This window comes from Chinchilla lanigera, unplaced genomic scaffold (genome assembly GCF_000276665.1).
Source record: "Chinchilla lanigera isolate Chin_1 unplaced genomic scaffold, ChiLan1.0 scaffold00012, whole genome shotgun sequence".
NCBI classification, from domain to species: domain Eukaryota; kingdom Metazoa; phylum Chordata; class Mammalia; order Rodentia; family Chinchillidae; genus Chinchilla; species Chinchilla lanigera.
Window position 1 is genome coordinate 257,915 of NW_004955413.1, and position 10,062 is coordinate 267,976.

The window sequence follows — 10,062 nt, forward strand, 5'->3', positions numbered from 1 at the left end:
CGCACCGGCCGCGCTGCCCTCCAGGGGAGGCGGTGACCTCTGGCGGCCGGGGCCCGCCCCGCAGGGCCGCGCTGCCGAGCGCCGCGCTCCCCCCGGCTTTCTGACTTGGCACCCGGTTGGCCCGGACGGCGGGGCCCCAGGTGGACGGGGAAGAGCGTGATTCTCCTTTGTCACAGTCAACTTTAATAAAAAATAAATTAGTTCTGGGGCGGGAGCCATTTCGTCGTGGAGCTGGCAGTGCAGGCGGGGCCGGGCTCCCGCGAGCCCCCCTCTCCGCGCGCTGCCGCAGGCAGCGTTGGAGCCTCGCCCTCGCCAACTGGGAGGGCGGGGACAGAGATGGGCGGAGGCTGAGGGGCTCAGGGCCGGAAGGGGGGCTGCCGGGGCCTGCCGGGGTTCAAACCCAGGGTTTGGTGCCTGCCTGCCAGCAGCCTACCGCCGAGCTACACCCCAGCCCCAAAGCGCGAGAGCCTCGGGAAGCAGAGCCGCCCCTCCGCACGCCTCCCCAGCCCGGGACTGTGACTTCTCCGGAAAGTGACGCCGGCTCGGGGCACACACCCGGCCCGCCGCACGCGCGCCACCCCACGAGCACGGACCCAGCCACACCTCGACGGCCACTGTCCGTGGCCTCGCGGCCTCCAGTCGCCTGGAGGTAAAACGGACAGGCTGGAGAGGCAGGGGCGCGGCGCGGGCTGACGGTCAGAGAGCTGGAGGAGCGGCCCCCTGGGCCCTCTTCAGGCGGGCTCCAGCGGGGAGCGCTCCAGGATGTGCGCGCAGGAGCGGCAGCAGGTGGCCGTGTAGTAGGGGTACACGCAGAGCCGGGCCTGTACCACCAGGGGGCAATGTGGAGAGCTGTCCTGGCATCGATCGTCTGGGACAGGGGACAGAGGCCGGCGGGACCGTCACTGACAACCATGTGCGGGGAAGTGTGCTGCCCGCCTCCGCCACACCCCGCTGACCCCCAACTGCACTCTTCGGGGGCAGGGAGGGGGGTCTGTACCGGGCTGCTGGCTGCAGGGCTGGCTGTTACACTGCCGTTTCCCGGAGGGTCGCAGGTGCAGTGGGCACTGCGTGCCGAGGGTCTGGTTGGCGCTCAAGCACTGGACCTCCCTCGTCTGCGTGCCACCCTGGCAGGAGCGAGAACACTGGGGAGACCCAGCGGTGGGATCAGATTTTGCTGCGTTCAGGACCCCGCCGGAACCTGTGGCCAAGCCTCCCTCTCTGCAGAGTAGTGGTGGGACGTTACTCTCCAGGGACCGGGTGGAATCCTGGATGGACAGGGCCCACCTGTGCCCCGAGTCCAAAGGATACGGGGCAAAGTGAAACTTCAGCTGGGCCCGTCCTGGGGTTTGGAGAAGCTTGGGGGTCCAGTGAAAGAAGCCCCCACTGCACTGGAAGCTCAGGCTGAGCAGGCAGGGGAGCCAGCACTCACCGGACTCCAGGGCGCGGAAAACCATTGGTCCCGGCAGGCCTGCCCCTCACAGGGCTGCAGGGCAGGAGGCCTGCGCAGGTGGGAGCAGTTGCTGGGAGAGGTCACATGGAACTCAGCCCCCAGCTTGGACACACAGATGACGTCTCTGTGCTGTGTGCCAGAGCCACACTCTGAGGAGCACTGGTGTAGGGAAGGAGAACAGACATCACTCCCAAGCCCGCCGCGCAATCCCCGGCACCCGGCCGGCCCCTCCCAGGCCCGCAGCGCACCTCAGCCCAGGGCCCCGTGTACCAGCACCACGTCCTCTCGCAGGGCCCCGAGCTGCAGGCGCGCATGTCGGGAGGGCGACTCCCCGGCGGACAGCTCTCCTCACCGGCCCCGGCGCCTGCGTCCTCCCCGCCCCGCCCGCGGGTCTCCCCGCTCCCAAGGCAGACCACCGAGCGCCGCTGGACTCCACTCCCACAGGGGGCTGAGCACTGTGGAGAAGCGAGCGCCTGCGTGGAGGGAGCTGCTGGGGACCGGAGCGGGGCAGGGGCTTGCGATGAGGCGTCCTGGCCCTGTGTCTGGGAGCTGGGGAAGGCACTGGGCACCAGCCAGGCAGCACCCTGATGCAAGTTCTTCTCCCGTATGGGAGACCCAGGACCAAGCACACAGTAGGTGCTTGCTCACTGTTTGCTGAGCTGAGCTGGACAGACTGCGACAGGCAGGCGGGGTGTGGTCACCAGGGATGGGGGCTTGGCTGAGAGGTATAGGGCCCACCTTGGAGCTCCAGTCACTGTGGAACCAGGCGGTGGTACAGGGCCCCATGTCACAGGCCTCTCTGCTGGGGGGCCGCGGGGCGGCTGAGGCACAGTCCTGTTCACTCACTTCGTAGCCGCTGTTTCCCACACAGCGGACCTGCCGGCTCCTCTGGCCTCGCCCACACCGCACGGAGCACTGAGGGTAGGAGAGGGAACCAGGGAGCTGGGCTCAGGCAGCCTCAGCCTCTGGCTTTTACCCAGCGTCTGCCCCAGCTCAGTGGTTACAGGGCTTTGTGGGCTGACGAGGCGGCTGAGCCAGCGCCCCAGGCCCCCAATCTCTGGTTCAGTCTCTTGTCTGACATCCTTTACAGGGGTTCCACAGCAGGACCCCGTTTGCAGAACGTTTCTGCTGACGAAGAAAGAGGTGGAAAAGCCACTGCTCTCGTTCCCTGGTGCCCATCCGCGGGGCTCCCTTGCCCCAGCCACTTACCTTGCTCCAGGGGGAGCCCACCTCCCAGTGGCCACAGAGGCGCATCTGACAGTGCTGGGTAGTGTTGGGCCGGGGGAGGTGCCCGCAGCGCTCTGGGGGCACTGAGGAGCCACCACCCCCAAACTCCTGCCGGCAGTGCAGTTGGCGGTGCTGGGTGCCAGGGCCACAGGAGCGGCTGCAGGATGTCCACTCACCAGCCTCCCAGCTGCGGGCGTGGGCAGGGCAGGAAGGAGGAGAGATGGCAATGAGATGCTGCCGCGTGGGGGTACACTGGGCGTGGGGCCTGCCGTAGGAGAGTGGGCATATTTAGCACTGGAGTTGGGGTTTCTTGCTGGGGTGCGGGCTGCCTGGGTTTCTCTGCTGTCTGTGCGATGTCAAGCCTTATCTAACATTGTCTCCTTGCAGCCAGGAGGTGCTCAGTTGAGTCCAGGGAAGAGCGTGTGGGCGGGGAGCAGGTTCAGGGGCAACTGTTGGGTTGCCGGTGTCCTAGCCCTCCCTGTGGGCCATACTCACTATGCAGGGCATGGTGGGCCGTGGCAGGGCTCAGGGGAGGCTGGGGGCCTGGCACCCATAGCACAGCTGTGTTCGTCCAGTTCCTCTCCTGACTCACGAGAAGCGCAGAGGAAAATGGGGCGCCAGACACCTGAAGGGGACAAGGAAGCAGTCAGGGAGGCGGCCACGGTGTCAGGCTGGGGATTCAGGCTACAGTCCCAGGGACACAGGCATGAAGTGTCACCTTTCCCACAGGAAGCCGAGCACTCGGAGTACCCTACTCGCTTCCAGTATCCAGCTGGAGACCCCAGGGGTGACCTGGGGTGGGTTGCGGCAGGCGTCTGGGGGATCCGCACCTGACGCTGGAGGGTACCTGGAGTCCGGGCTGGGCGGGGCACTGAGGGGCGTGGGGGCTCCCCCCTCAGCATCTCTGCACAGGAGTTGAGTAGACCGATCAGGTGCCTTGCTACCGCCTCCAAGGCCCTCTCGGCCTCTCCCTCCTCCTGGATTGGTCTTACCAGGCCGAAGCTGGGGCACAGAGGCCTCTGGAGTGGGGCTCTGGAGGACTGGAGGAGGTGACGAGATGACATACTGATAAGAAACACCTGGGCTGTCCTCCTGAAAGATCATCTGGGGAGAAGAGACAGAAATAGACATTAGGGGTGACTACAGAGCATACCAGAAGCCTCCTCTCCCACTGACCCCCGCAGCCTTCCCTGTAGAAGGAAAGGCCTCGTGGGCCCCGGGCTCACGTAGACATCCACAGGCTGGGTTGTGGGGCCCGCAGCTGACAGACTCTCGCCTCGGCCCTCCTCCCGCGGAGGGCGGTTGTACAGGAAGACAGTCCCGCTGCCCGCGTAGGACCCGGGGGGATCCACAGCCCAGTTCCCATTGATGATGGAGCGGCCCCCAGGGCCTCGAAGTGCTGAAGAGATCCCAAACTCGAGGTTGGTCACACTGTCTTCCGCCCCAGCACTCCCCACAGCACCCGAGACATCCCAGGCCGTCTCAGCTTCCTGACTGCCTCATTTGGCTTGTTTGCCATGCTGACAGAACAAGGGGACGGGAAATGGAATGGGACAGGGCCGGGAGCCTGGGCTCTCACCGAGGTAGTTGGAGCTGGGCCGAAGCTGGGCGATCTGGAGACGGGAGGCCCCAGCAGGAATCTGCAGGATCTTCTGGTAGCCCAGAGGGCTGCCCCGGTCAGTGAGGTTCCCCGAAATGAGGCGACAGGTAGAATCGTCACCCCCACAAACGCCACAGCCATCTGGACGCCTGCCAGAGCCAAGGATCCCATCACAGCCGGGGCTCTGGGAAGAGTGAGATGAGACCGGGGCCACACGAATGCCAGGTATCCACATCCCTCGTGCACTCAGGACCCTGCATTTGTGACCTTGCTCCCTGTGCTATAAGTGGAGTGCGTGTTTCTCCACGGGCCCCACCATCCCTGCCAGGCTCAGGGCCTGGGAAGCAGGGGTGTGCCTGGCAGACTCTTCCTGCAGCTCTCCTGTGGCTCTGCCCAGCGGAGCTCCGCAGACGAGGCTTTCTCTTTGGCAATCTGTCTGGTGGTGGTTGTGATGAGTGAAACTCACCACTGTGTGTGTGTGTGTGTGTGTGTGTATGTGTGTGTGTACGTACACACGCATCTGCCCTCCCTCACCAGGCAGCGTCCAGCTACACAGATGTCTAGAGTTCCAGGTTGACACGGAGTCCCATCCTGGACCTTTTCAGTGTGACGGACATAGAAGCGGAAGCCACGAGGACGACAGTTCAGTTCACAGCGTTGGGAGCCCTGAACTAGGAGACCAGGGAGAAAGCAGTGAGCCGGTGGGAAGCTAACTGGGAAAGCGCCACCCCCCAGCCTGTCCAGCTTTGCTCTGATTGTCTATGGGTCAACCGGAAGTTGCTGAGTTGCCATGGGTGAAGGGAACAGGAGGATTCCATACGCTGCAAAGTTGGTCAGAACAAGAGGCCACAGAGTGTCAAGGTTTGGTTCTGTTTTGCAGTACTGGGGACTGAATCCCGGGTCAGTGCACCGAGCCACATTTCTCGGCCCCCTCCCCTTTTTCTTTGGTTTTTTTGAGACTGGGTCTCGCTATGTAATTCAGGCTGGCCTTGAGTTCAGTTTGTAGCCCAGGCTGGCCTCAAGCTTACAATGACCTTCCTGGCTCAGCTTCCCAAGTTCCCAAGTGCTGGGGTTTAAAGGCGTGCACTACCATGCCTGGCTTTTACATAGACTTTTAATTTATTTATTTGCTTCCTTTTTGGTTTTTGGAGACGGGCTCACAAAGTTGCCAGGTTGGGTTCAAACTTGCAATCCTCCTTCCTCTACCTCCCAAATTACTAGGATTGCAAGCATGTACCACCATGCCAGGCAATTGTTTTTTTTTTTTTTTTTTTTTTTTGGTCTTTTTGAGACAGGGTCTCGCCTTGAGCTGGCCTTGAGCTCACTTTGTAGCCCAGGCTGGTCTCAAACTCACAACAATCCTCCTGTCTCAGCCTCCCAAGTGCTAGAATTACAGGCATGTGCCACCACACCCGGCTCTTGTTTTGTTTTTTGAGACAAGGTTTCCATAAGTTCTCTGGCTGACCCCAAAGTTAAGGGTTCAAGTGACCCTCCTGCCTCAGGCTCCAAGCAGATGGGACCACTATGCCCAGCCATCAGGGGGGCTTCTGACACCTACAATTGTGTGGGCACAGAACTCATGAGGGTTTGTTTTAGTGTCAAGCTGACTAAAATCAAGTGGATGGTTATTTGGGAACAACTGATAGGATACTGCACTACCCCAGATCCATGGCACAGCCTGCCCTGCTATGCACGCTGGACAGGATCTCATAAACATACTACCTCCCAGGATGGAGGTCTTTCCAGAGGAAGGCAGCCCAACGACGCCTCTGGACCCCTCCCTCTCCAAGCCTGACCCCTGTGGTGCCATCTATCGGGCCTGACAGCTGAAGGCCTGTCCAGGAGCCCTTCCCTTCCCAGCCTGCACTAAGTCACCCAGTAACTTAGTAAGACAGGGTGACACAGGAGAAAGAGAAGGGCCTACACATGCGAAGGGCTGGAAAGCCTCCCCGTCTGAGGGTGAGCAGGTGCTTCCCTGTCCCCAGCTCTCCCATCGCATGCGTGGGCAAAGCTCACCTTCCATGAAGGGCTCCCACTGGTACCGCTGACCCATGAACTCCTGGGAGTCAAAGGCTGCACACTGCAGGGCCCGGGGATCTGGCTGCTCCGGGGGGCAGGGCTGGGTGGGGGAAACAAAGCCGTGGGAGCTGGGGAGGAAGCCAGGGTGGGGAGGGGGCTGGATTTGGGGAGTGGGGGGAGGTCGGGCCCTGGGCTGCGGAGAGACATGCTGAGGACCCGAGAGAAGTCTGAGCTGGGAGAGGGTGCCCAGCACAGAACTCACCGCCTGGCTGCAGGCTCGAAGCTGCTCGCTCTCCCCGGAACATCTTGGGACAGGGTCACTGGGAGCGAAGAGGCCCCAGAAGGAGGTGGGGTGGGGCCCAGCCCTCAGCAGGGGCAGCCACCCCTGTGGGTGGTGACGGGCAGGCCCGGAGAGGGACCCGTGAGGACTCCCCCTAGGCCGCCAGTGTCCCCGGCTCTGCTGGCCTTGGCCCCGAGGGATGTAAGGTGAAGGATCCGGGCGTCTGCCTGCTACCTGGGGGCTGGCCAGGCGGTGGGAGGGAGGCATTCTCGGCTGAGGGGATGCAAGGAAGGAGGCGCTTTCTCCAGAGGTGGAGGTGCGAGAGGCAGGCCCCGCACCCCCAGAAGCCTGGACTCCAGGGTAGGGCTGTGTGGGGTCAGGGCTGGTTCTGGGGGGCACCTCTGTCTCAGCAGTTTGGGGCCTGGCAGGTTCTGCTGCAGGGGGTGGGGTGGGAGCAGCGGGTCCTAAGGACAGGAACTGAGTTTGGGGGCTGTGCTGTGCAGAGGAGGGAAGGGGACTGTCCACTGCAGCAGAGGCCACGGAGGGCTTGGGCCTGGCTGAGACCCTGGGATGTCTGCGGCTCCGGTGCAGTGGCAAGGCGAAGGGCACCCTCCCGTAACCAAACATGCCGGGCTTGATGGGGTCTCGAACCCAGGACCTGCGAAGGTGTTGCAGACAAGAATGAGGTCACAGCTCTGCCCATCCCTGCCCTTTCTCCTGGCACGGAAGATAGGCCTCTGAAGCCACCGTGTTCTCGTGTCCTGTTCCCCCTTCCTCCACCAAGCCCTGCCCCTTCCCCTGAACCTCACCTCCAGGCCTCCTGGGGCTCCTCTCGTCCCACCTGGGAAGCAGGACCTCGAAGTGGGCCGCCCCTTCCCCGAGGCTGTGACCTGTGGAGCGGCCAGGTTTCTCCCGGAGTCTGAGGTCTGGGGCCCAGACCCTGGGGGTGCAGGGCTTCTGGGTGTCGTGGGGGCCCGGGAGGCAAGACCAGGCCTGCGGGGAGGTGACACATCCGGCTTCTGCGCTGCACCCCCACCCCGCAGGGCTGGGAGCAAGTGGTCCACTGGTCCCAAGGGCCCCAGACACCCTCAGGGACCCGGCCCTCCTCTGAGGGTGTCTGAAGAGGGTGTCCAGACAAGACCTACATAGAAAAGAGGTAAGACAGAGACAGGGCGATGGGAGGGGATGGTGCTGAGTGGCCACCTTGCCCAGGGCTCTGGCCGAGTCACACCCAGGACTCAACTCAGCAGTTTCCGTGATCTGTCGAGGAGCTGGGGGCTGGCAGGGAGGGGCAGGCAACGGAGCCCTGGCTGAGGCTCTGGGACAAGGAGCCCTGACTCAAGAGCTGGGGGAGGGGACGGGAAGCTGAGGGGACCCAGGCGGGGGCAGCAGCGGCTCACTGCCCAGGCTCACCTCCTGGTCCAGGCAGAGCTGCGGGAGAGACAGAAGCAGCATCACGCACAGCCAGGGCCTGCAAGTCAAAGGAGGGGTCGTGAGACTGCACTGGAGGTATGACCCACACTCCCAGGCTCCCCACATCCTGGCTTCCCTGCAGGCAGAAGGGCCTCGTCCCTTGCCAGGGTCCCTCCCAGTCATCCTCCCCGAGACTTTCAGGGACCGGGCCACCGGGCAGCCCCTCACCTGCCCGCCTGCTTCTCCATCGCTGGGCCTGGAGGAAGCTACTCAGGCATCTGGGCATGAGGGGTGTACGCTGCAGGGGCAGAAGGCTAGGGGTCACCTCTCAGGAAAAAACTGGGGGCTGGCTGGGTGGCAGGGGAGGCTCCTCAGAAAGTGTGGGCAGAGGGTGGGGAAGCACAGCCCAGCCCGTTAGGAGCCTCAGCTGGGAGCAGAGGAACACTGCAGGGTGGGGGTCTGACCTCAGCTTCCAGGATCCCAAGTCAGTCCCCTCCCCTTGGTGCTGTAGGGACTCAGCCCCTCCCTCTATCCTGAGCTGGGCTGTGCTTGCCAGCTTAGGCCATTCTTAGGGTTTCCATCTGACTCCCACTCCTGCCCCCCTCCCACCCTCAAGGAGGGAGACTCAGGTGAGGATGGGCAAGATACCGGAGGCCCAACCGGAAGCCCTAGAAACAAAACCTTTCCCAACCATCTATTTGCTACCTGCCACCAGCCTTTTCGTCTCTCCCAAGCTAAGCCCCTGACAGAAGGAAGAGTCGGGCACATCTCAGCCTGCCTCTCATACTTTCTGGCTAAGGAATAAGCTAAGTGGGTTCATTTATGGAGAAAAAGCAGGTGATTCAACCTCCCTTGAGTGCCAGCAGCTATCTGGCACTGGCTAAATGGGAGCCACTTTCTTTCTCCTCCATCCTTCCCTCTTCCCCTCTTCCTCCTTTGCTTCCTTCATCCCTTCCCTTGCTTTTCCTCTCCTTCCTTTCCTTTCTCCCTTTCTTTCTTTCTCTGATGCCTATAATCCCAGCACTCAGGAGGCCGAGGCAGGAGGATCACTGGGAGTTTGAGGCCAGCCTGGGGTACACAGTTGAGTTCAAAGCCAGCCTGAACTGCATAGCAAGACCCTGTCTAGAAAAGAAAAAGAGAAAAGAATCCAGGGCCTTTGCACTGAGCTACTATATCTCCAGACTTTTTATTTTTTTGAGGCAGGATCTTGCTCAAACTTGTGATCCTCCTGCCTCAACCTCCCAGAGTTATGGAACTACAGGCCTGTATCATCATGTCAGGCTTAGGACCTACTTCATGTGTGCCTAATTTTCATTTCTTTTTTTTGTGGTGGTGGGGATTGAACTCAGGGCCTCATGCATGCTAGGCAAGTGTTCTAACACCAAGCAACTCCTTTTTTATTTTTACACAGGGTCTCACTAACTTGCTTAGGCTGGCTTTGAACTTGTGATCTTCTTGCCTTAGTCTCCAAAGGAGCTGGACTTACAGGTATGTGCCATCATGCCCAGCTATTTTTCTTTTTATTTATTTGTATTTGAGACAGCATCTCACTATGTAGCCCAGTCTGGCCTTGAACTTACCATCTTCCTGCCTCAGCCTCCCAAGTGCTGAGACTACAGGGATGTACCAACACACTATTTTTCTTTATCTTTCTCTCTCTCTTTTTTTGGTCTTTTTGAGACAGGGTCTTGCTATGCAGTTCAGGCTGGCCTTGAGCTCACTTTGTAGCCCAGGCTGGTCTCGAACTCACAAGGATCCTCCTGCCTCAGCCTCAGTGCTGGGATTATAAGCATGCACCACCACGCCCCGCTATTTTTCTTCTTTTTTAAAATTTGTTTTTGTCTGTAGTCCCAGCACTCCGGAGGCTGAGGAGGAGGATTATTGTAAGTTTGAGACCAGCCTGGGCTACAAAGTGAGCTCAAGGCCAGCCTGAACTGCATAGTGAGACCCTGTCTCAAAAAGACCAAAAAAAAAAAAAAAAGAAACTACATTGCTCTTAGAAAAACAAAGCAAAAAACTGAGATGGTAGGGGCTGGGGACTTAGCTCAGCGGCACAGCTCCTGCCTGGCAAGC

At 61.0% G+C, this 10,062-nt stretch overlaps 1 protein-coding gene across 2 annotated transcripts in view; it reads right to left on the reverse strand.

Moving 5' to 3' along the window:
• Positions 1-163: 163 nt before the first annotated feature.
• The window catches only part of Adamtsl4 (ADAMTS-like 4), a gene marked incomplete at its 5' end in the record, with an annotated part of 11,247 nt that continues 1,348 nt past the window's right edge, over positions 164-10,062 (reverse strand). Inside the window, 17 exon segments of one of the 2 annotated variants that reach the window (XM_005378671.2) lie at positions 164-868; positions 998-1,142; positions 1,430-1,609; positions 1,699-1,905; positions 2,189-2,365; positions 2,660-2,864; positions 3,173-3,302; positions 3,396-3,581; positions 3,670-3,781; positions 3,904-4,076; positions 4,257-4,461; positions 4,812-4,948; positions 6,294-6,396; positions 6,559-7,234; positions 7,386-7,717; positions 7,990-8,047; positions 8,218-8,287. In XM_005378671.2, coding sequence (XP_005378728.2) covers positions 732-868; positions 998-1,142; positions 1,430-1,609; positions 1,699-1,905; positions 2,189-2,365; positions 2,660-2,864; positions 3,173-3,302; positions 3,396-3,581; positions 3,670-3,781; positions 3,904-4,076; positions 4,257-4,461; positions 4,812-4,948; positions 6,294-6,396; positions 6,559-7,234; positions 7,386-7,717; positions 7,990-8,047; positions 8,218-8,237 — 3,183 coding nt within the window. In that variant the 3' untranslated portion in view covers positions 164-731. 2 annotated transcript variants of the gene reach the window in all.